Source organism: Cheilinus undulatus, linkage group 13, assembly GCF_018320785.1.
Source record: "Cheilinus undulatus linkage group 13, ASM1832078v1, whole genome shotgun sequence".
NCBI classification, from domain to species: domain Eukaryota; kingdom Metazoa; phylum Chordata; class Actinopteri; order Labriformes; family Labridae; genus Cheilinus; species Cheilinus undulatus.
The window spans coordinates 15,214,105-15,238,995 of record NC_054877.1 but is presented as its reverse complement, the minus strand read 5'-3'; the positions used below and the strand labels follow the sequence as shown (position 1 = coordinate 15,238,995).

Sequence of the window (24,891 nt, the reverse complement as noted above, 5' to 3'; positions counted from 1 at the left end):
CAAAACAAAAAAAGTCCAGTCCAGGTCTCAGTTCTGGTTTCTTACTGTGATCGTACCAGAGTGGGTGTATCTCAATCACTGTGTCTTCACTGTGTGACGTTCATCAGCCGCCGTGACTGACCGCTCGGTCGGCGTTTGTTTTTATAAATCAGTGTAACAAAGAGGAGACATTAGGGTTTATTTTTCTGACTTCTTGGTTTGTTACCTTTTTATTTTTGGCATTATCTGATGTGTGCAATATGTCCTGAATCCAAAAAAAAAGAAGCAAAGGTGCAATTTGTTTGACTGAAAAAGTAGCATTTTGTTTTGTATTCAGTTGTAAAATGTTACTGATCTATAACACTGCATGCAACCAGAAACAAGCCTGAAACAGTGAAAAGACAGAATCAATTTTGCATTTTAACAGTTTAATCTCCTGTGTGGATGAAACTACAAATAGAATCCGCTCTGTCATTGACTGGTATTTGTTAATATTTTTTCTGTTTGAAATGTTTGAAAAGCCAAAAACCCTGTACATCTTTTTTTCTTTACACTACATGTCAAGAAAAGTGGTCTTTATCAAAAAATTGTAGTATATGTAAAATAAAAACTTCTAGAAAATTGAAACAAGTGCTCAGTTTCCCTCTTTTTTAACAGAAAGAAGATACAAACGCTTGAACACAAAATAAAAGAAGATCTTTTTAATGGGTACATTTTAAAGCCAGGCAGGCAGGTTCAGTCCATCATTTAAAAGCTAAATTGAACAGAGATTATTCAGGAATATTAAACATTGCGACATCATTCATCGTTGTAAACATATAGATGATGAGAACATAATCACTAACAATGTTTTTATTCATAAGATCATCCATGACAAATTAAAGTAATGACTTTCCTGGATTCATGATGTGAACACAAGGAGAAATGTTGACCACAGAAATGTAAGACAACTTAAAGATGCTGCAGACTGTTGAGGTAAAACTGTTGGGAAACTTTGTTTTAAGTCGTTGGCTCAGTGTGTTTGGCAGTTTGTGGTGCATTCATCACAATGCTGCAGGTTCAATTTTAAAGGGCCAGTTCACAAAAAAAAAACAAAAAAAAAACATTTATTTTGCTCTAAAATCAGTGGTGCCCTCTCTAAATATAAAAGAGAGTTGAACCAATGAGCTTATATTTATGGAAATGTTTAGTATGTAAAAAACCTTTTAATTTTACATTAGATGTAGAATTTCTCCTTTTTAGGCACTTTAAATGTGTCCTGTAAATTTAAGAACACCAAAGTAAATGTTGGAGATTCTTTATCATCCTTTAAAATTTATTTTATTTAATTTGGCAAACAAACATATGAATGGGTAAAATAACATATAAAGCTTAAGAGTGTAAGTGCTTCTGTAATTTGGTCGAACAGGCCCTTTAAAAAGGATTCATGTAAAGATTAAGGATTTGATGCATAGTTTAAAACAATAATTCAACAAATTAAAAAGGTCATTCCTGTATTTTACCCTGGAGCTTTTTTTTATTAGTTTGGGGGACTTAAATGCTATAAGGGAGAAAAGTTTTCAACAAGTGACAGGAAAAAAGTTAGAGCTATAATCTTGTTTTGTCTCTCGTGTAACGGTGAAAAGGTAAATCAGAGATGAGGTTGAAGATTTGAAATATTCCCAAAATATGTTAAATTTATGTCCAAGAATAATCCTTTAATGAAAATATTATGTCATGGGAAATACACTTAATTGTTTTCATTTTAAGAGTCAAATGAGAAATTGTCAGTGATATTAGCGTGTTCTGAAGAGAGGGAGGAGTTTCAAACACCAGCCCAAATCACAGTGCCGTTTAAAGCTGGATATTTACGTTTCTTTGACCTTTTGCCTTCACTGTGAATGTCGTGGAGGTGTGAATGGGGGAGATGATCCCCCGTTTGTGTCAGCTTCTAGAGAATTTACAGAAGATAGTGGGAAAGCTTATAACTGTTTGTCTGCTCATGTGGACTGACACATATCAGCATCGGCCTCTGCTAAAAATAGACTTGCCCTGTATCCCTAGCAGAGCAGTGATGTGGCGCTTCTGGCATGCACCAAAAAAAAAGGACCAGAGCTCAGAATTGAAAAGAGTGAGTAGAAAGGGAGCAGTTTGCTACAGATTGTGCTTTGCATGCACAGACTGAGTATATGCGATTTGAGGGTTAGCTTGTTTTACAAAGTCTACACAGTGATGCATTAATGGCATCCATATCAGTGTTGGAATGTTACAAATCAACTTACAGTATGGGTGGGCGGTACTGATATCAGTACCATTGAAGGTAAAATTTCTGCCATGGTATGGATTTTTGCAACACTGCCATCACTGGGTTAAATCCTTGTGTTGTGTTTTGGTGCACACACAAGGCATAAACAATGCAGCCGTTAGCGTAACAAAGTGCTAAGTAGTGGATGGGGGCTCAGTTGGAACATAGCCAATCAATGATAAAACACAGAGCTGCGACAGCTCCTTCACAATAAAAGTCCTTGGTTGTAGTTTCCCCGAGTGCTTTTATCATAAAAGCTCAAATCAGGAAGTGTGGTGTTAAAAGTACAGATTCAGTTATAAAGTAGTGAACACAGACTTAAAAAAACTTTTTCTGTGAACTTTTGCTCAGACATGTCTTTGGTATGCCATCACATGCTTTTTTAAGGGATTGTAACCCTAAATGTGCATTTAAATGTAATATCTCTTTTAATTTTGTGATACCGTTACCACAAAGGACAAAAAATAAAGTCCTATCTTCCCTGCATTCAAAAGCAAAATGTCAAATTCTTTTAGGAAAACTGAAATTTTACTGATGCTTTCATGCATTTGGGACATAGTGTTGCACCTGCCTCAGCTCCCACACTTTTCCTTTCACTCAATTAGGATGAAATTAGTTTGAGCCAGCATGTCCAACCATCGATTGCCTTCTAAACACCATTTCCAAAACTAGTTGATGACAGCACTGAGACTATGAAGGAGTATCTGAAACAGTCTTCTCATGTGACTCTGTTTAAAGCTAATAGAAGTATTCCCCTAAAGTATCTCCAGAATGCTTTTAAACTTTAATCAGAGTATATTTCTACTAAAAATCCCTTCTTAACCACCTAACCATCTGTGTAATTGTAGGTATGTACTTTAAAATAAATCTATGTAAAGCTTTTAGGAGTTTGTGCTCCAGTGTAAACCAGATAAATATACATCTAACACAACTAAAGCCACAGGTACATGCAATAAAGTGACCACATTAAGTTTGTGACTTAAAATTCAAGAGAAAGGTGCAAAAAGGGAGAGTGGTCTTAATCACAGAATTAGAGCTTTACTAGTATCGTTATTTCTTGGCTTACTCCTGTTAAACATCAGTGAGGGTGCAGTGTCTGCCTCGCTCTAAACATCAGATGAAATGTGTGATAAAATAAAATAAAACCAGTCTAAGTCCTGTTCACCACACCCATCTCTCCTGGTTCAGCAGATAAAGGCGATTTCAAATATGCAGGATTTTACAGCAACAGTGATTACTTTGGTATTAGTGCATAGGTGCAGTTCTAGATACCAGAGCTGAGTGATATGAGGAGTATGTACACATTCTTTGATATTTATTATATAACTAGAGTCATATCAGGCAGCAGGATCAGGTTAGCTCCACACTGAGCTCCTTTAGCTTCAGCAGAGGACACGCCACTCGGCGTCCTCCAGGACTGATGCATGAGAGGACTCCCTGGACAACTTTCTCATTGATTTCTATCTACCTGATGCATTACATGCTTATATCTGCACCCGCAAAAACACTATCTCTCCCTTGGTTTAGCACACATAAGTGCTCATCCTACCATGAACCAGCTCCATGGCTCCCCCTGGTGGACTGTAGCTTGATAAGGAGCTCTCATGTCTTGCAAATGTGCAAAAGTTCAAACAAGTCAAAAACCCGTGTAGTTGTGTGTCCAGTCTGACGAACAGGATGCCCTCAACACACCATAGACTCTTCCTCAAAAAAGTCCTCTTTCTCTCCATCTGAGTGTTTCTGATTGACTCATCTAAACCTGAAAGAAAAGCACAACACAATTCAAACAAATCTGCAAAGTTTATAGCATTTTTAATATTTCAAATGTTAAAAAGGCACTTTGAATGTAAATAATATGTCATGCATACACATAATCAGAGAGTTTATCAAATACTGAGGTCTGTTCATGCTCAAACTGAAGAATAAGTAGAAAAAAAATACCTTGAGCATTATCTTTATACCTGAAGCAGCATCTAAACAAGAACCTTGGGGAGAACAAAAACCAACACAAAGTTTAAAATAAACTCTGGTTTGTCTCTCCAAATAAAGATGTTCATTTATATACAACATATTGAATTTCCCTTCGGGGATAAATAAAGTTCTTGCATTGTATTGTATTCTTGTATTTTTTACCTGTGAATGATCGATCACCAGCCAGCGCTCAGTGCTCGTCTGCATGTCCTGCCCGCTCAGAGGCTCCCGCAGGCGGACCTTCACTTCGACACGACCTCCTGTGTGCTTACGACCATCAATCACCTGATAGGACAGACATGAGGATCTCAGTTAGTGATATTTATGGCTGAACAAGTCATCAGAGACAGCTTGAACACCTGAAAGGACTGCTGCATGTGTCTGTCACAGCTGACATCATTCATTATAAAAAACGAACACATTAAGATAAATTTTCTCTTTGAGTTGTTTGATCTGAGGGGAAACTCACCTCTACAATCTCCCTGATTTCACTCTGAGACTCCAGTTTTTCCAGCTTTATGAGCGCCGTTCCGATTGGCTTGTCACTCCGGAGGAAACCGCTGTGAGACAACACACAAACACAGATTGTTAAAGTAAGAGTCAGGGTAGATTAGCAGGTAAAGTTAATTCATTTATACACCTTGTTTGTCCTGAAGAACAGTTAAATACATACGTTTAATTCATCATTCATCCAATTCTATACTGCTTATCCTACTGGGGATTGCAGGGGGCTTGAGCCTTTCCCAGCTGTAATAGGGCGAGAGGCGGGGCCTGGACTGGTTGCCAGTCAATCACATTTATCATAAATCATTATTCATGACAACAAAGCTGTAGGGCTGTTAATCAGCTTTGGATATGCTGGATTGTTTTGTGTGTTATAAAGAAAACCATTTTATCCCTTATTTAAAGATATTTAAGCCATTACATGCCTTGATTGACAGAAACTGATATAAAAACAGGAAATATAAGGAGGAGAAAGGTGAAGGTTGTACTGGAACCTTAAAGCTCTGCAATGATCTATCTACCTTAGTCATTTTTCATTTGTATGACATAGAACTAGGGCCGGGCAATATGGCCTAAAATTGATATCTCGATATATTTTTGCTATATCCTGATACACGATATTTATCGCGACATTTTGAAATAGACTCTCAGCAGCTGTATAATGCTTAATTTAGCCCCAAATGACATGAATTTGGTGATTAAAATAAGACTGTTCTATTGGGTTTTTAATAAAATTGTTTGCAGGAAGTAAAAATCAATATAAAGTCAAATTTAGCAGTTTTATTTTGAAAAGGACTTCATTCAATCTTTTACCAATAAATCAAAAATACATAAATCATGAAATACTTGGTATTTTACAGTGTATGGAAAGTCCTGAAATGTTTTCTGTGTTATGTTTTCTATTTCTGACAATAAAATGATTATTTTCCTCATTAAGGTTGAAGAGAGACAGACAGATAAAACCTAACTTCACTTCATGTGGGTCAAGAAAAATCTTTTTCAAAACTTCTATGCAAATAATCAATAAAAAATATTTTTATCATAGTTTTGTCAAATAAAAAAAAAAATGTCTTAAGTTAAAATTAGCACCAAGCAATGCTAAATCTGTTAGCCCATTAAAGTTAATTTACATTATGTGTAAGAATTAAGCTAACAAAAACAGTTGCACATCCCAGTCCATCTCTTAGATCTTCATATTTTCTTGTGAGTGAATCTTGAGAAGTAATTTTCTATGGTATTCTCCTTACTGCCAATGTATACAGCCAATAAATTAGCTGGTAAAATTGGCAGAGATTTTCATATCTACAAATACAGATAATTTACATTTTAAAGAATTTTCTGGAGATACTGATATGTCGATGACATTGTGCATCCCAACTTTTTATGTATAAAATTTCAGCAAATTTTCATCACTTTTGAAGTATTACTTTTTTCATTAATCAATTAATTGGGCTCATTCTTAAATCAAGTGTTCTCAAAGTTGAAAACTGTCTGCAGATGTATTAAAAGATTTTTACCTTCTACAATTTAAGTCACAAGTTCAACAAAAGAAAACACTTTTTCATACTAAATTGTTGCAGTGATGCACTTTATCTTTTACATTTGAAGCTGTGTGAGACCCACCCTTTATGGAAAAGCTCCAGTTTGAGACCTTTTGATGTCACCACCCTCCTGAAGCCGCGGTGGTTACGGTTGATTGACAGGGTGAAGCTCTGGTTGTATTCTGAGGGAAAAAGATCGAGTTATAATTAGAAAAGCAGAATTTTGAAACCTGACATACCGAGTCAGACACATACACTGCACCATACATTTTTTATATTTCTTTTGTATCAAAAAATCTCATCATGACCGTCAATGGATTTTTTAAATCTAATGACTGTACTTTAATTTTAGTAGACATACTAACTTGTTGCATTACATTGTATGGACATCAATACTTGAAACGCTTCAGTTTCCTTATTTTCAAAATACTTCACACATTTCCTATGAATGAGTATGACAATGTTTTTATTGTTTTTATGAATCTATATATTCAGAAACCCCATGCCTAACTTTTGCAGTCTTCTCATTTAATATGTTTATTGTACGCTGTATGCAAATACCTATTTGGCAATAAATCCTTCTCAATTCAATATTCAATAGGCCTTTTCTTACAATTACTGGTTTGTGAATTGACCTTACTAAAACTAATCAGATAATCTACTTTGTAACTTCAAACTGATGAAGAGTTTTGCGTCTCTTTAAGAAAAGGAAAACTTAATCATATTGTATACCTTACAGTTAAGACTTACTGAAGATAAGTTTAAAATGATGGCAGGTATTTTCAGCTCTATGAAATAGTCCAGGGAAACACCTTTTCTCCTTAATAGCAGTAAATTAATGATGTGATAATATGTTGCTTCAGACACACTTGTGATGTTGATACATATATTTACAACACAGGTATAAATTCACAGGGATGTTCGTGTCTCACCAGGGGAGTTTGTGTTCTTGATGACGGCAGTTTTGTGTCTCTGCGGCTGCTCCTGGAAAAAACAACAACAAAGAAGCAAATAGTGAAACGCAAACTCTTCTGTGTGGATCCTCTCAGCAGCCTGAGGAGGAGGAGGTGAGAATGAATGAAAGCTTTAGTTGGTTACCGAGCTGGGGTAGGGAAAGTCAAACTTAACATAGGCATCAAGGTCGTTGGTTTGGATTCCTGAGGGAGAAAGTTTGTTACATAGATATCAATAACCGTGCTTTTCATGAAAATTTTTTTCCTTAACAAACCAGACACTGGATTCTTCTCTGATGATAAGTTTGTGGTAAACAATAGCTTATTCATCAAGGTCAAAAGGCAGGAAAACTAAGGTCACATCAACATATATTAAAAAATATTTTAAAGTTACTTAACAAAGTAATGTTGCTCACACCACTGGACCATCTGTTCTGTGCATTTATGAACTGCTGTGTGAATATTATTTTTTTTACCGCTCGGAGCAGGAAGATTCATCCCTTTGACAATAATAACAACCATGTCTGTGCTGCTCAGGTCTGGAAATATCCTGAAAAAGAGGAGAGAGAAGAAGAGAAAAAAAGTGGCTTGTTGCTTTGGGATCAAAGAAACTGAAAAACACCAAATGAAACATTCTGAGTCTTTTTACTTCTTTCTGAATTGTATGACTGGTTTTAAAGATGGGTTGAATTTGATCCTGTAATTTGTTATTAGCTGCTCCTGATCAATTTCTGGCATACTTAATACAACTGAACAGGGTTGTACTGTTACAGCAGAGTCACAAGCCAGTTCTCGGACTTTAGGGTCTTTATTAGATTATATCCAGATTACGACTGTGCAAACGGTTGGACAGCTATATGAGCTTTGGTTATGTGTCATACATAATCCATTTGGATACTGTGAGCTGACATTAAACAATAACTTTTAGGGAACTGATTTGAAATTACCTGGCCCTATTGCTTTAAAAAGTCTGCAAGGGCACCTGATGAGATAGTCACTAATATAAAATAAAGCTTGATTTTCCTCATTGTCAAGTTTTTAATTATCTTAAACCTTTGCAGCTGATAAGAAAACATCACAATAAGACTAAAGTAAGTTAACTGTGAGCGTCAAAGTCAAGTATACCTAACAGTGTGAAACGATCTCTCCTCGAAGTGATGTTTAGGAGGAGGCAGACCTCTGGACTGAGCCAGCTTCAAGACCTCCAGACTCTTCTTACAGCTCGCCGCCATCTTCTCAAACCTGCAGCACAAACATCATCTGTGAGAAATTTGACAAAACTGCATTGTTTTTATTACAATATCAGAGTCAATCAACACTTTAAGTCATTAATCAGGTACTTTAACAAAATAAAAAAAATGTCACATCACCCCTTTCATCTCTAGTGAGAACTACTTGTCATACGTAGTTGTGTAATTGTGACTCTAAGTCTAAGTTTAAGTTTCATTAAATTGAAATGCAGTTTACTGCCAAAAATACATCTATTTCTTAAGTGCAGCCCCATTCCAATTCTGCAAATAATTTAGAGATTATATGCAATCTGTTTTTTGACAGAAAGCTTACTTTGTTGTTTCTGCCACGTTCCCCAGGTGCGTGAACTGCTTTGAATGAGTCATACATTTCTAAAAGGAAGAAAGAGAGGAGGAATTTCAAACAGCTCCAGCAAAATGTTTGTCTTCACAGCTGTAAAAAAAAGCAGAGAAACCCAACTGGGAATATAAACACATAAAAAACACTTTTTATTAGAAATATTTCTGTAGTTTTAAATGTATAAAAGTTTGAAGTTTCCTCTGAATGATGAGAGATCTGCTTATGCCCCCACTTATCCGAGATCGGGTCGCGGGGGCAGCAACCTAAGCAGGGAAGCCCAGACTTCCCTCTCTCCGGCCACTTCATCCAGCTCTTCCCAGGGGATCCCGAGGCGTTCCCAGGCCAGCCGAGCGACATAGTCTCTCCAGCGTGTCCTGGGTCTTCCCCGGGGCCTCCTCCCAGTGGGACTTGCCCGGAACACCTCATCAGGGAGGAGCAGCGGCTCTACTCCGAGTCTCTCCCGGATGGCCAAGCTTCTCACCCTATCTCTAAGGGAGAGCCCAGACACCCTGCGGAGGAAACTCATTTCAGCTGCCTGTATCCGCGATCTCGTTCTTTCAGTCACTACCCACCGCTCATGACCATAGGTGAGGGTGGGAACGTAGATCGACCGGTAAATCGAGAGCTTCGCCTTTCGACTCAGTTCTTTTTCACCATGACAGAACGATGCAGAGACCGCATCACTGCTGATGCCGCACTGATCCGCCTGTCGATCTCCCGCTCCATTCTTCCCTCACTCGTGAACAAGACCCCGAGATAGATCTGAACATGATCACAGCAAAGCTGACATGGCTCAAACACGTTTCAAGAAGTTTACTTAAATATTCAAACCGTGACTTTTAAAATTGAAAAGTTCTCTCTACTGTCCAATCAATAAAAGCTAAAATGGCCTAAAATATCTAAAAAAAAAAAAAAAAAAAAAAAAAAAAAAAACAGCAAAAAATATCCTATCCTGAAAAAAACAGATGACAGTTGTGGAGTTACACATGCAAGTTTAGCATGATGCATATTTTATTTGTATTCAGTTATATGACAGTTTAAAGAACCCTTGTTTTATTCTGTTTTCTTGGCTATTATTTTGTGTTGCATTGACCAAATATAGAGGTGAAAACACAAATCTTGAATATCCTGAAACACAGTCTTTTCTTCTTGAAAATATTTGGGTAAATTTAAAATCTACATTTTAACATGTGAAACAATTTCATCAGAAACCCCTGAGATAAGAGTCTGGTTAGTAAGAAATCTAAGAAGATCCAACTTCAAACAGAGCTTTTGTTGAAAAAAGGTCAAATTTTTAACAGATTTTTAAAAAATAACTATAAAAATAAAAGTTTCAATACATAATCTTTTGTCTTTCATCTTGAGAGTAATATTGGTTAAAACTGTGGACACATCATAAATTTCTGACATGAGTAAATTCTACAAGTGTTAAGTGATTAAATTTACCTCGTACTGCTCTTTGAGGATGCTGACCAGCTGTGTGTAAACTTTCTCTGCTTTCTCTGAGATCTGCACATCGCTGTGATGAACCAGGATGAAGTCTTCATCCTCGTCAGCAGGGGGCGACGGTACCTATAGGTGCAGCAAAGAGTCACATCAAACCTTAGGACAGCTTACATTATTTAAATAAATAAACACCTTTCTTTTGTCTTTGCTTGATAAAGTTCTATGTATTGTTTGTAATTTTTTTTCAGTGAAGTGTTTGATTCACCGTTGCTCTGATACAAAGTCTAAGAAGACTTAAAAGGAATCCTGTGTATCAAAACACATTAACTTTATCTTCTTCATATTGAGTGTTGTATTTATAGCATTTTTTAATTTCAATCCATGTGCAGTTTAAGTGAAGAGGACAATAAGGAAGAATTATGTTTTGACCTTGTGTTTTAAAATTTCTCAAAATGAAGAAATCTGCGATTTTCTTTGCACAATTCAAATGTAAAAGACACAAGTGTTCAATATGTATTTATACGCAGGGCACCCTTTAACAAAACACTAAAACTTAATGGCAGACATTTTTAACAGGATAATAATGACAGGGTAAAAATTGAACCTTAGAGATTATTTGCTTACAGATTAATTAGAAAAAAGTTCCTCACCTATTTTAAATTTAAAACCAAAGTAAAATAAACTTTGTAAACAAAAGAAAGGCATTCTTGAAAAACGTTGAATAATTTTCAATACTAATAAAAACAAAATTAAGGAAGAATTTCAAAAAACTAGGTTAAATTTAAATCTCTCAAAGGATGTCCTTGATAACAGCTGTGGAGTAAATATCTCATCCTCTCACCGTGCTGATATCCACAGTTTTGCCGCTACGTGCTGCCTCGATCATCGGGTCAAAGCCTTTAGCGGTGCGAAGGAAACTCTTCGCCTGCTCCATGTCGTTCTTCTGCTTGGCCTGAAGAGCTGCCTTCATGTACTGCTTCTTCCTGCCTTCAAGGAACTCCAGCTGCTGAACAGCTGCAGGAGGAAGAGCAGGAGAAGTAACCAAAGAGAACAGCTAAGTGGCTCTTTTACCCACAAACACCTTTATCTCTTAAACATTTTCTTGTATTTTTAATCTTTACATAACCTTCTGAAAGCTGTCTAGTTAAATTGTGTGTTAAGAGTTATTAAAGGACTGACCTGTTGGTGAGAGTGCCTCCCTGGTTGATGTTCGGTCAGGTGACGGTGATGGGGTCCTTTTCCTTCCTTGACCTGCAGCAGGGACGTCTAACGTGGGCTTCTTTGGGGCCACTGGAGCAGCTGGTTTGGTCTGCCACAAACATAAAACATGACATCAGGAGCTAATCAACAAAATAAAGTCAAATCTGCTAAAACATACTGGTAATAGCTCACCTCCTCTACCTTGTCATCATCATCTTCTTCATTTGCTAATTCATTAACATCAGTGGAGGCGAGTTTATCGGCTGCCTGTAGAGCAGCAATGAATCCTTGCTCAGCCCCTGTCGCCTTTAGACCCGGGATCGGAGGAAACCCTGAAAGATAGAACATACAAGTCACGCTTTGATTGATTTTCTCATTTATTCAAGTATTAAAAACTTGACTGGCTGAACTAAGCAAACACAGAAATATAATTGTTGGAAAAATACATTTCAACTAAGCCCATATAAAAAAAAAAAAAGTTATGTTATTTATTTTCTTAAAAACATAAACGTGTCTCACCGGGGGGAACTGGCAGCTCCTCATAGTTGACGGTTTTTCCTGCTTTGTGAGCTCGGATGGCACTCTGGTATTGCTGCAGGAGAAGGAAGGTAATTATTGACAAAAATAGAGCTACAGCAGCTGGTATGAAGTAGATGAAAAGAAGCACTTCTGGTTTAAAGAAATGAACAATTATGGTTGTGTTCATTATATCTGGTATGTCTTGTTTTAAGGTCAATTATTTTTTCAGTGTTTTTAAAATATTTTGGGTTATTTACAAGACATTGCTGAAGAAATGCCAAAGACCTTTTACATCTTAATAACTCCTACTCCCTGCTATACTGGATAATCTGCATGCCCCCCTTTTTAAACTCAACTGAAATCTATCGCATGAAATCATCATTAATTCAAGCTCTTCTTTTTATCTGTAGTTGGAAAAGTTATCAGAAATATGAAGCTTGGGAATTTATTATAGAAGGAAAACACAGACATCAGGAGGAGAGTGTCTGCTTGTACCTTTGCGATGCGGTCGTGCATTCGAGCTTTGCGGTCGTCTCCGCTGGCTTTGGCCTGACTGGACGCCTCCACATACTTGGCTCGTCTCTGCTCCAGGGCCTCCAGCACGTCTTTGGGGGCTTCAGGAGCCGATGAGGGGGCAGAGGCTAAGGGAGACAGAGTTTACAGTGTCAAAGACATTTTCATCTAGTTTCTCTTGTCTGACTGTTTCATGCCAAATTACAAAAAGAAACCGCCTTCTTTGGAGGAATCAAGAAAGGAAGTATGTGCTACTATGCATGGGTTATTTTAGCTTATTTTATTAACATGATCTCTAATTGTTTTAGAACGTTTATGGTGAATTAGAAAACCGACCGACAAAAGAAAAGCTAAAGACAAAGATGTTGTTTTTACACATTTCTTGTAGTATTGTAGAAAAGTACAACAGTTCTTGCAGATAATACAGCAGGAAATAAATAAGATTCTATCTGTTGATGTAGATGCTGATCCTTCAGTTTATGTACTTCGTGTATCTAATTCATTTTTACTGACAAATAGGAAACTTTACAAAATGCTACCTTTCTGTGCATGAAAGTGTTTCCTCTTGAATTGTGTTACAGATAAAGTTCAATCTAAGACACAATATCAGAGGGCAATACTTGACAATGTCTCTTTGGACTATTTACCTGTAGGTTACAAGATAAAGATGATTTTTTTTGTAGCATATAGGAACACTTTCTGTCATATACTGTAAAGTACTTTAGGGTTGATATATTCTGTATTGTCATTACTATTATTGCTTATTTTTTTATGTACCCTTTGCCTTAAAGATAATGTAAAGAATACTATGTACATAATGATAGGTGTTTTCATGTATATGATGTGAACCTGGAGCCTCCGGCCTGTATGACTTTGAATTTGTGACTCAGTGGTTTGATTGCTTGTGATAAATGTTCCTTTTTTATGTCTTTTAGAAACTAAAAAATTGAATAAACATATGCTTAAAGGGATGTTTTTCTCAGACTTTTAGGAAAAGTTGCTGTTTTTCATTTCTCCCTTTTACACTGCTACATTGTTGTCACAGGTAGCAAAAGCTTGAATCTCAAACTTGTAAAGTGTGTGAATGTAATTCTCTTTTATTTTCAGTCATGATGCCCAGAAAAATAATTCCTCACTAGTAAGTAACTGCGTATAACTTTGCTGCAAATCATTGTTTCATTCCAATACATTCCCACACAGCACACTTGTTTCCTTCTCTTTGTTTCACTTTGAACAGTAACTTAACCTCACTCAGACGTTAGCGGGTTAATATCAATGCTGTTACAAGAACTTATTAACAAACATGCATGACTTCTTAAAAAGAAAGTTAAACACTGGCAACAATACAAGTGAATACTAGGGAGCAATAAATGTGAAAATTATTACTACCTGGAGCTGCTGTAACTGGTTCAGTGACTTCTATAGTCGGTGCAGAGGAGGGGCTTTTCACTGGAGCTGAACCTCCACCTGTACCTACAACAAAGTAGCACAACATTAACTAAAACAGATTTTCAAAGTCTGGTAGTGATACTGAGCCTACTCTGCTGACGCTAGAATGGGTCTCTTCTCTCTGTAGTGACTTAAAATTGACCCTTTTGCTCTAAAGATCACAGAAGTCAGGGAACATTATGACTGGTTATTCCATTGGGATTCCCCTCAAGTCCTCTGATGCCCTGGGAGGTGAACATCAGTTTAAAAAAACCCTGAACTAAAATGATAAAAACTGCAAATCTTGGTCATAAAATTTTCCCTAAGTAAAAGAAATACAGGAAACTCTGTCAGCTAGATCTTTTTAGTATTTCCTATCTGAAAGATACTTTTTATTGCCTTCTATTTTTCCCTCTTAAAGATTTTTACAACTCCAAATCACTGTTTTTTTAAATGAAAGATTGTTGGACATTTTTTCCCCAAAAATGCTGTTTTATTTTGCCCATTTTTCTTTTTTTTCCAGACTTTTCATTTCTCATCATTTTTTCTGCTCTTTGTACTAACCATTTCACATTTTATTCTTACAGTAAATCCACTTGTAATCTAACCTTCATGAGGATTCTTTGTTGAAAGAGGCTGTATTACTCTTGTTGTATTTTTATGAGCAGATACTGCAAAAGTACAAATAATTCTATATTGTCTTATTTTGTCATTTAAGAAAAGGAGCTTGTTTGTTTTCTAACTTAAATTAAAAAAAAAAAACACCACCATATCTTACCCTCTGCTGGAGACGGAGGAAGGCCACTTAGGTCGACAGCTTGTCCTTTCTCCAACGCCTCGATCACAGCATCAAACCTCTGCACCGAAAAATACAAAAACCCCAAACATAATGACGGTCTTTGTCAGCTTCCAGATTGTTGGCATGTTTCAAATATTTGAGTGAGAAATCCTGCTGACAGAATATGTAGCAACGAGCTTGGACAGCAGATGCACCGATACTTTCGTTTGTCATAGCAAAGGCCTGCTAAATGATTAAAGATGTGGTTTAGACAGATGACAGCCTCCTATTATGAATAGGAATAAACTGAAAATGGTGACTTATAGTGCTGATAATGAGTGTTTTTCAGAATTTAATTAGACTTGTGTGCCAAAGTTAATAGAAACACAAAAATCCAATATTTTATCCTCTGTAAGATGCAAGATTCTTTTAGTTGATAAACATAAAGAAAAATCCAACATATTCAAATTTTAATTAATCATCATCTGTTAAAATAATTTTCGGATTCGTCATCATTATTCTTTAAAAGTGAAAAAGGCAAACAAACAAGAGGAAAAACAAGTTTCTCAGGGATTCAAATCAAATCAAAACCCAACGACGCTGATAAAAACTTCCATATAGAGGTCAGAGTCTCAGTGTTAAACAAATCACTCAAGGGCTGTTCTGTTTTTTACTCACCTTGCTGGTCCTGAAGTAAAGCTTAGCCTGCTCCACGTCCCCCTGCTTCTTGGCTCTCAGAGCTGCCATCTTGTACTCTTTCTGCCTCTCCAGAAGCATCCTCTTGGTTTCCTCGTTCGCTGCAGATTCACAGGACAGAAAGACAAAACAGTGACCAGAGTGAAAGGCCACATTCATCACATGTTGAGAAGCTATGGGGCGGCCAATTTGCCTCGATAATCTAATAAATTTGTCACTGGGGAAAAAAATGATCACTGACCCATGATCAGGGAAAATACCAAGAAACAAAGAAATCAAACTGGCAGTTGCTCAATGCATTGTTTTGGTGCAAGGAAATGCTGAATGGGACAATTAAAGTTGAAACATCAAAACAAACTCCCATAGAGCCCAAACTGCCTACATTTCAGGGGCTGGAAACTGATCAAATCTACCCAAGTTATAGCTGTCTGTGCATGTTCTCATCTTCCAGGTCATGGTTATCCAAGGCTTGATCCAAAGGGGCAACTGGACTTGTTACAGAACTGATGAAGCCTTTTGGAGGCGAGGCAAAATGTCTTCAAGAACCACAAACAAGTCCAGTTTTCCTTTTGGTAAGCTTTGGCTAAGTTATGATTTCACAAGGGGCCTACCACTAACCACTGGGCCTTCTGCTTCCCCATGAAGGAGTCACTTATCAGATTGTCAGCCTGGACTAGAACCTGGTCCGCTTGAGGACCAGAGCCTTAGCAAATGGGATGCCAATCAACAACCACACCATCTTCACCCCACAACTTTCATATCTTTTTTCATTTCAGGGTAAAAAAGAAAGTTGCTTTTCTTATTATGACAGATTAATTTATCTTATTATCTTAACATAGAAACTTTCTTTAAAAAAAAGAATATGTTTCTAGCAATCTAAGGAAAGAGAAAACAGAACAAAAACTGAAAAAGAAAAGCATTTAAAAAATAAAATACAAACAGGCTGGTTGCTGTAAGACCAGATGTGACATGCCACACTACTACTGCCAAAAGATATGTGGTAGGTGAAGCCTATTTCTAGGCTTCTAGGCCTATTTCTAGGATTTCGGGGTGTTGTGCACTGGCAACAAGAAAGTTAAACTCTTAAACAAACAGAGGCATTAGCATGTCCGCCTGGGGTTATCTCTGACATGTAAAACATGTCTACTGTTTTTCAGCTACTTATCTTAAAGATTTTATGACTTTATGAACCATCTCTCACTGACCATCTGTCTGTGGCTGTTTGGCCGTTTCCTCTGCCGGCTCCTCTGGAGTTGGGACATTACTCTGATCAGGCACAGCGCTGGAGGATGACTTTTCTTCTTCACTGCTTGGAGTAACAACCTCCGATGACTCCCCCTGCTTATCTGCAGGAGTGGGCTCAAGAGGGGAGGGAATAGGGGGAGGAGGTCGTTGGGGGACAGCAGGACGAGAGGGGGCACTCGGAGCTCCAGTGGCAACAGGAGGAGGAATCTCAGCCTCATTCACAGCTCTGCCTTTTTTCACAGCAGCTAACATCGACTCCAGAGTCTGTAGAGAGGAAAAATTTTCACTAAGTTAATGCATGCAAATTCTTAAATAAGCAGCTGTTTTTGTAAAGGCTAAGAGGTCTACAGTTTCTGGTGTATGAAAACACTTGTGGCTTGCAAGACAAAAATCAAACAACTTTACGGTAAAGATCTATCTCTTCTGCCTTCCCAGCAGTCACAAAAAAATAGTGATTGATCTTTTATCCTCCCCCTAGATTTTTCAAGACTGTCTGTGTGAGGGGAAAGACACGAGAGCTTTTCTCATGAGAAGTAGACAATGCTTTGCTGTGGTTGTTGCTCTTTGAGGTTAGCTCATCACTTGAAATAATTTTTAAAACATTCCCATTCAAATATTATATCAAGTTTCCAAATTAAGAGAATGGGAACAAGAGAGCAATAAATTCAGAATTTGCTACATATTAGTTTTAAGGCAATCCTTAGAGGGGTCTAGCCATTCCAGGACAAAATTGGAAAGTTTGTTATGGGCAAGGAAAAGACAAATAGTATAATATTGGGTTCAAAATTTGATATGAAACATGAAAAACAGCCTGCTGTTTTTTTAAGGGGCCAAAAAGTTTGATATAATCACATTAATGCTGCTGCTCATACCATTCAGGCTCTAAACCTTCATTAATATTTTTTTTAAGCTGAGCAGCTGCTTTAAATTTGACCCAATAGGATGTAGACTTACATTTTTCATTATTAAAGTTAAAAGAGCAATACTAAGAGGATAAAGATAATAGTGACAGCAGAGAATAAAACAGACATTACTAAAAAACTTGACACAATGATGATGCAGACCGCTAACAATTATGGCAACTTCTGTTGAATTACCAAATAAAACATTGATATATCAGGTTGATTTTGATCCTAAACGGTCTGATCACTGGACCAATTACATTTCCATTTAAAAAAACTGAAATCCTTAAGTATGTCAGGAAGTAAGTTCTGTTTCCTACATTAAATCAAAATTTTGACGAGTGTCCCATATTTAAGACTCCTTATCTGTTATTAAATGCTTTATTCATGGTCACTGATTCAATTACTAAAGCTTGAATCATTAGGGATAATTTATAATCCATTTATAAGCACAACTTTTGAAATCTGATAAATCCCTTTCCCTTGTAAAATTGTTTGATTGCTAACTTCATGAAAAGGCAGCAGATAATCCACTTAAACTATTATTATATGAAAGAAACATAATCCATTTGAAGCCTGAGAATAAATCCTGGCACTGCCTCACTCACCTTCAGGCCTCGATCGTATCTGCGTGCTTTAGAGGTCTCCCCTGCAGCTTTGGCGTTTTTTGAAGCAGTCTTGTACATGTTTAATCTCTCCTCCAGAGTGTGCTGGAGGCTGCCGGGTGCAGCTGAGGAGACTTTTACTTCTTTCTGCTGCACCAAAACAACAAATAAGTACTGTCAGCATCAACAGAAATCAGCTGATGAATCTGTGTTAAGTCCAGGAATAACAAACTAACCTGCAGTTCATTTTTCTAACCTGCTATCAAATAAATTAGTATTTGGAGATAATGGAGATGCCAGATAGAAAACTGCTAAAGGATGGTATGTATTGTACCTGTGGCTCCGGGGACTCAGGTGTTTCAGCTTCAGGAGATTCAGCAGCAGCAGAAGACATGGAGGAAACAGTTACAGCGTCTTCAGCCTCTCCCTCCCCCTCCTCCTCACCCACCACTTCCTGCAGCTCGGCCTAATGAGAGGAAAGAAACAGCAACTCATCAACAGACAGCTATGATTACTCAAGCACAAAGCCAGATGTATGAGGAGCAGAGAGTGAAACATGGGGACTATTTGAATTTCTTCTAAAACGTGGGGTTTTCTGATACATCACAGCATTGTTAAACAAAAATTTAGATCAAATAAACAGTATAGTATAGTAACTCTCCTAACAGCTCAGATTGTCTATGGTAGGTTTGTTTACTGTTAACTTCTTGCCTTTTCACCGTACTTATCGCCTACATTCAAATGAGAACACTGCTACACAAGTACTCACCAGGTCAGACAAATGGTCTTACATCCCTGCTATACTAAAATCTGTACACTAGCTCCCTGTGACTGACAGGATAAAGTTTTAAGTTATCATTCTCACTTTTAAGGAATTCATTCACCTGTATTCACCAACCCATTCGCAGAGATCCAATGTGTTATACCAGCTGTCTGCCCCATAGACACAGATTAAAACACATGGTGACTGAGCTTTTGAGGCATTAGCACCAAACTTCATGATTCTCTACCTATGTCGATGCACTCTACTTACTCAGATGAGTCTTTTAAAAGCATACAGTACATGTTAAGACAGGCTCATAGGTAATCATATTCATTTTGTCAACTTACTGTGCTTGTACCTGGTCATTTCATGAAGGTCAGTGTACCTCCCTTGTCTCTTTTTACTTATGTGCTATTTCTATGTCATATGTTATGCTTTGTTTGTTTCTGCTTTACTTCTATACCTTGTGTTTTGCTGATATAAAGCACTTTATGACCTTTATCTGGGAAAAGTGCAATTAAACCAATTAAATGTATTCTAACTTATAAAAACTGTCCCTTTCCATTAAAATGTAAAACATTTCACATTAATCGTTCACTGAACTTACCCCTGGTTGTATCTAACTTTTTTTTTTTAAAATAAGGTTCATCTTAAACTTTCTGCAAAAATTTAACTTTTTTCCCTTTAAATTCTGTACAAATATACGCTAATGACCCAAACCATTAGAACAACCTCCTTGTAATTTGTCCACTCCATTATCTATCAGGATCAATTTTCAATATAATGTTCTCTAGAACACCCACTATAAGTTCAGATGAGTCTTTTTTTTTCTTTTTTCTTTTCAAAACAGGCACACCAGTACCTGGTCCAGGACCTATCTTGCCTTCTTCCTACTGACAGCTCTGATTGGCTCCGGGATGATGGATGTTCCATTGAATTACAAAAGACTGCATATTTGGTCATAACTGATCTAATCAGATTGGTAGCCCAAGGAGTGGTACTTGCGCTCCTGTGACATTCCATCTATAATTTGAATGCCACTGAGCCATTATGATGCCCCCTCTGTACCATTATTACAGGGAGCGTCAGGGGTGAGTTTGTGTGCATGCAGGACTCCCACTGTGTGTTTGCACACCATGCTCTCCTGTGCTTCTGCAATGCTGTAACACACAGTGAAATGACACAAGGATTACAACATTGCAGAATATGTATGAATGTCTAGACATAATGAGGGCAGAGCTTTGTTACAGCACACTGAAAAGGTTCATGTTATGGCTGATCAGTGTTTGTCTTCTACTTATAGTAAGGGTTTATTTTATCTTATAATAACAGGATTAAATTCCTTTTGGGATTATTGACATTTTTTTAAAAAAGGTAACTGTTTAGGAAAGTCAACATGCTAAAACTTGATTCTTTCACTCTTCATTTAAACCTTTTGATCTTGAGTATTTTCAACAATATGCACATTAAAGCATTCAAAACTGAAGTAATACTTGCATTAGAAGCACCTTCCATGTGATTCAATGCCACTTGAAATCAAAGCTTTCAGAGTAGAAACTTAAACATACAGACCTTGTCGAAATAGCTGCAAAACATGAGGATAAGCCTATATTTATAATAGTAACAAAATAAACAAACATTCATCCTCTACTCCTCTGCACAAAGCACCTCTTTAGCACTAGGTGTACAACACAGGATACTTTGTTAATTCAGTCAATTAAGTACTATGCAAGCAGGTTCACCCTTTTACAGAATGTCACTCTTTAGACTTCAAACTCAAAATAAATACAGAGAAAAAAAAGACTTTTGAGTTCATGGCTAATGGTCAAATGCCCGCAAGCAATGCAATCTTTTCAAAGCCTAATTGTTAATTAAGTGTGTCTGTTGGATAAAAGCACATTTATGCAGCCACTTCAATTGATTCAAGCAATTTTAAGTTTTTGAAAGGTGTTTCTGATGGATGGCATGAATGGAGAAATAAATATAAAGAACACAAACCAATAGATCCTCATCATTCTCCAGGTCACCGTCATCTTCATCTTCATCCACGTCTCTCATGCACTCATCAGCCATCCTGGCAATGTCTTCCATGGGCAAAGGACCTTCAACACACACAAGATCTTGAGTTTGTATGTGAATTTGACAACACATGTCACATGGAAAGGGAGTAATGGCATAATCCATACATTCTGTAGTGCTTTAACTGGAGTTTCAAAGAACTAGTATAACCACTTCCCCACAACAACAAACAAGGAAAGGAATTTCTTGGTCACGTTGCTGCAGGATGTCTTCACACACCAAGGCATGTCATAATACAAACATGTAAAAAAAAACAATGGATTTGTATCTTGTGCAGGAGCTGAGCACAAAATAAACTGTCAAAGTATCTCCCGAAGGACATACTGACTGTCTGAGTGAAATATCATACTTTTTGTGTCTTTTGTGTCAACAAAGTTGCATCTAAAGGAGCAGCTGACAGAAAAGTGTATAATGACTGTGATGGGAGACAAAATAAACAACTCATGTTCAACAAGGCAGTAACCCAATTACACAAACAGATGTCCATAAGGAAATGGTTAGTGCAGGGGTGTCAAACACAATCACAGCAAGGTCTGGATTCTGGATTCAGGTCTCACCTGAGTACCTAACAGGGTCACCTTTTAAACCATAAACTGTAAACCTTGCTTCACCAGTAATAAAATATGAAAAAAAAAAAAAAAAACAACAACTTTGCACTGATGATAAACGATTTTGACACTTAAAAAGTTAGAAAGATAAGTTTAAAGGCTCAGAATCTGTGAAAAGTAAATTTATTAGTTAAAAAAGGTCAAAACATGAAATTGAAAAATAATGTTTTTTTAATGGCAAATATATTAGAAAAGAAGTCAAAATCATGAGTTTAAAAGGTCAAAATATAAAACAAAATTTGTAATCATGAAATTAAAAGTCAAAATATGATTCAACATTTTAAACTGTGAGTCTAAAAGGTCAAACTATGGGATTATGGAGTCAATGTTCGGAGTTAAAAATATGAGGTAAAGTACAAAATAATTGGTTAAAAAGGTCAAAATATCACTTAAAAATTAGAATTATGAATCTTAAAGCTCAAAATATTATATAAGAAGTCAAAATTATGAATTCAAATGCCTAAAGTATGAAATTAAAAGTCAAAATCCTAATTTTGAGTCCTAATTGTGACCTAAAATGTGAAATTAAAACACAAATAAATCTCTTTTTCCACATTCCTGACTTCTTATCTAATTATTTTTACTCCTTAGTTTTACAGATTTTGTGTCTTAACAAGGATATCTTAAATCATCAAGGATAAGTTCACATTTTTATACTTGAGGAAATCTGCAGACCTCATATTGATGGGCCAGTTATAACACAAACATGAAATCATCTTGCGGGCCAGATTTAACTGTTCCACAGGCCGGATTTGGCCCCCGGGCCTTGAGTTTGACACCTGTGTTCTAGAATATTGCAACTTTTTTCCCAACAATCTCATATCACAAATTATATTGTTAAAACACATAATGGGCCTTCTAATATCAAACAAGCATTAAAAAAAGCTAATAATAAAAATGTCAGTTTTGTCGTCATGTCCGTCTATGTAATGCTGTAGACGACGACTGACCGCATACCAGGAGCTTAGAGGGTCATCCCATTTCATAGGGGAAGATTAAACCACTGCCGCAAGGAGACACTGGAAAACAAGGGCTTGGGGTAAAAGTTAGAAATGGAACTGAGCCCAACTCTTATGTTTGACCACAAAAACAGACCAGAGCTTGTCCAACTAGTCACTTGTTGTGCTTAGTTAAAAAAAAAAAACTCAGCACTTAGATGTGCTAGATGACAGCATTGAAATGATATTACAAAACAGATACAAATCTGCTACTTACATCCGTTTGTACTAAATAATTTACTGATGCATCAATGTGATCTACAGGAGCAATACTGACAATACTGATGTTGAACTGATGTATTGGTGCATCTTTAAAAGTAACATTACCCAACACTGCTCATCATGGCATGGAAGAACCATTTCTTTTTCCACAGTAAGGTGGTGGGAGTAAACCCCATGTTCCACTGCTACTTCCAGATCCTCAAAGACAAAGTTTCATTACACGTGTTTTGCTTGGGTTTAATTTTCACTTTAATCAGTTGTGTTGTTCTACTGTGGAATTTTAAATCTTGACTCATTTGCTGCTGCATTTATAATGTTAATATCACTTGAAATATAATTCTTCCTGGGGTTGCTTGCACATGACTTCTGATTATTTAAGTAACATAAAAAAACATAAAACTAATATGCATTCATTTCTTTTGTTAAGAAAGCATTGTTTAAGTCAGCGGTTCCAATCTTTTTTCCTTTGAGCCCCCCTTCTTGCATCTAGGAAAATTTGATATCATTATCTTGACCACTTTTTAAATTATTTTTAGCCATTCTTATTGTTTTATTTTCTTCTCTATTCTGCCTCTTCCTCATATTTTGTGTGTGCTTACATCTCTACTCCATAGGAATATATTTATGTATTTGGGTTTCTGTGTTCCCTGCATTTGTCTAGGCTATTCTGTTATTCCTTGGCTCTTTAAAATGCATCTCCTGGGTTCCTAATGATGTTTGGATCAATAATGTTGGCTGGATGTTTCATGGGTTGTCTAGGTGTTGGAATTATGTCATGCTTAATGTGTTCTTTGCTTTGTTTTAGTCATATCTTTGCTCCTTATCAAAGAACTTTGCAAACCTTCATTTTAAAAATGCTATAGAATAAAGTTATTGTTGTTGACATCTTCCACAAGGTAGTGACAAATTAATTTTGAACTGACACATACCCCTCTTTTTCTTGGTTATGATAATCAAAACAGCAAGGACACTTTATGAACAATATGTTGCCTAAAAATCAAGACTAGATATTTGTAACTCCCAGATACCAATAGAAGTGTAAGCCTCAAAGTAACTGTTTCAAGTCCAGCTACTGAACTGAACACTTGATAGGGTTGGACACTTTTTAACTAATGCATACAGTTAGGTCTAGTTGTGGCAAAAAAAAAAAAAAAAAACACTCGTTGTTTGTATGAAGAAGCTGTTTAAAGTCATTACTGCACTCACTCTTCCCTTTGTGCTTGGCTCTCCCACCAGATCCAGTTTGATTTCCAGTGATAGCAGCAAGTTCAGCCTCCAGGTCCGGGTCGTCCAGATCCCCCTCCACACCCATTATCATCTCCTCAGGGTCTACAAACAGACCCATCTAAAACCAGGAAGTAAGAGATTAACTTCACCATCTGACAGCTGCTCTGATTACAAACTTTACTTAATGAATTTCTTAAATGCAAATATAATGCCAGTGTTACCTGCTTTGCTGCAGCAGCTCCCTGGCCTCTGGGCTGCGGTGCTCTCTTCTTTTTACCAAACATGTTGTTGCTGCTGCTGCTTGTTGTCAACAAGCTCCTCTGGAAGTCTGTAGTGATCCAAACTACAAACACAAAGGCATTAAGAACATGTATGTCCTTCAGTGTAATGTCCTCGGTGTGGTGCCAGTAGTTAAAATCATGTGAGCGGTTGTCAGGTGGCTCCCATACCGACAGCGAGTGGTAACGAGTTGTCAACTGACGGTTGTGATAGCCGAACGGCTAGCTGTTAGCTAACTATGTCTGCTTGTCTTTAACTTGAAAACTTTGTTTATAAGTAAAAACACGAGTATTGCTGTCTCTGGGAGCAAGCATTAGTGAGAGTTTTAGCTAGCATTGAACGTGTTTGTGTCTTTACCTGCTCGTTCACCACTTCATGAGGCACTTTTCAGGAGAACAGTTTCATTTCTGCGGTTTGACAGATATTGGATTTGTGACAGCACGCATGCGCGAAGCGAGGGAGCGTCCAAGGCTACAAATGAATATATTCCCTGAGTTGAGTCTTGCAGGCAACATTGTCATTTCAATTTATTTCTAAAGCCAGTACAGACCTCACCGTATC

General features: G+C 37.0%; 1 protein-coding gene across 3 annotated transcripts; it reads right to left on the bottom strand.

Moving 5' to 3' along the window:
* Window positions 1-44: 44 nt before the first annotated feature.
* Window positions 45-24,770, bottom strand: cc2d1b (coiled-coil and C2 domain containing 1B). 3 transcript variants are annotated; one of them, XM_041803717.1, is made up of 26 exons: window positions 24,688-24,770; window positions 24,273-24,394; window positions 24,031-24,169; window positions 20,916-21,019; window positions 18,489-18,620; window positions 18,158-18,304; window positions 16,608-16,911; window positions 15,385-15,503; window positions 14,707-14,785; window positions 13,890-13,973; window positions 12,483-12,628; window positions 11,988-12,060; window positions 11,661-11,800; window positions 11,448-11,577; window positions 11,110-11,282; window positions 10,269-10,394; window positions 8,796-8,854; window positions 8,358-8,474; window positions 7,709-7,782; window positions 7,378-7,436; window positions 7,212-7,263; window positions 6,362-6,461; window positions 4,704-4,794; window positions 4,397-4,519; window positions 4,205-4,248; window positions 45-4,022 (listed from the first exon to the last, which is right to left on the bottom strand). In XM_041803717.1, the coding sequence occupies exons 2-25, from the start codon at window positions 24,333-24,335 to the stop codon at window positions 4,237-4,239; spliced, it is 2,646 nt and encodes an 881-aa protein (XP_041659651.1). In that variant the 5' UTR covers window positions 24,336-24,394; window positions 24,688-24,770; the 3' UTR covers window positions 45-4,022; window positions 4,205-4,236. The 3 variants fall into 3 exon arrangements, with proteins under 3 accessions (XP_041659651.1, XP_041659652.1, XP_041659653.1); XM_041803718.1 differs by having other exon boundaries at window positions 11,670-11,800; XM_041803719.1 differs by lacking the exon at window positions 13,890-13,973.
* Window positions 24,771-24,891: the final 121 nt, after the last annotated feature.

What these genes read in the sequence shown, in the direction of transcription:
- cc2d1b (XM_041803717.1), bottom strand. Translation starts at nt 24,335, where the DNA reads ATGTTTGGTAAAAAGAAGAGAGCACCGCAGCCCAGAGGCCAGGGAGCT. An exon ending in GAGCTGCTGCAGCAAAGCAG is followed by an intron (nt 24,170 to 24,272) that starts GTAACACTGGCA and finishes TCCTGGTTTTAG; the next exon opens with ATGGGTCTGTTTGTAGACCC. An exon ending in GGAGCTGCCAGTTCCCCCCG is followed by an intron (nt 11,801 to 11,987) that starts GTGAGACACGTT and finishes TCTATCTTTCAG; the next exon opens with GGTTTCCTCCGATCCCGGGT.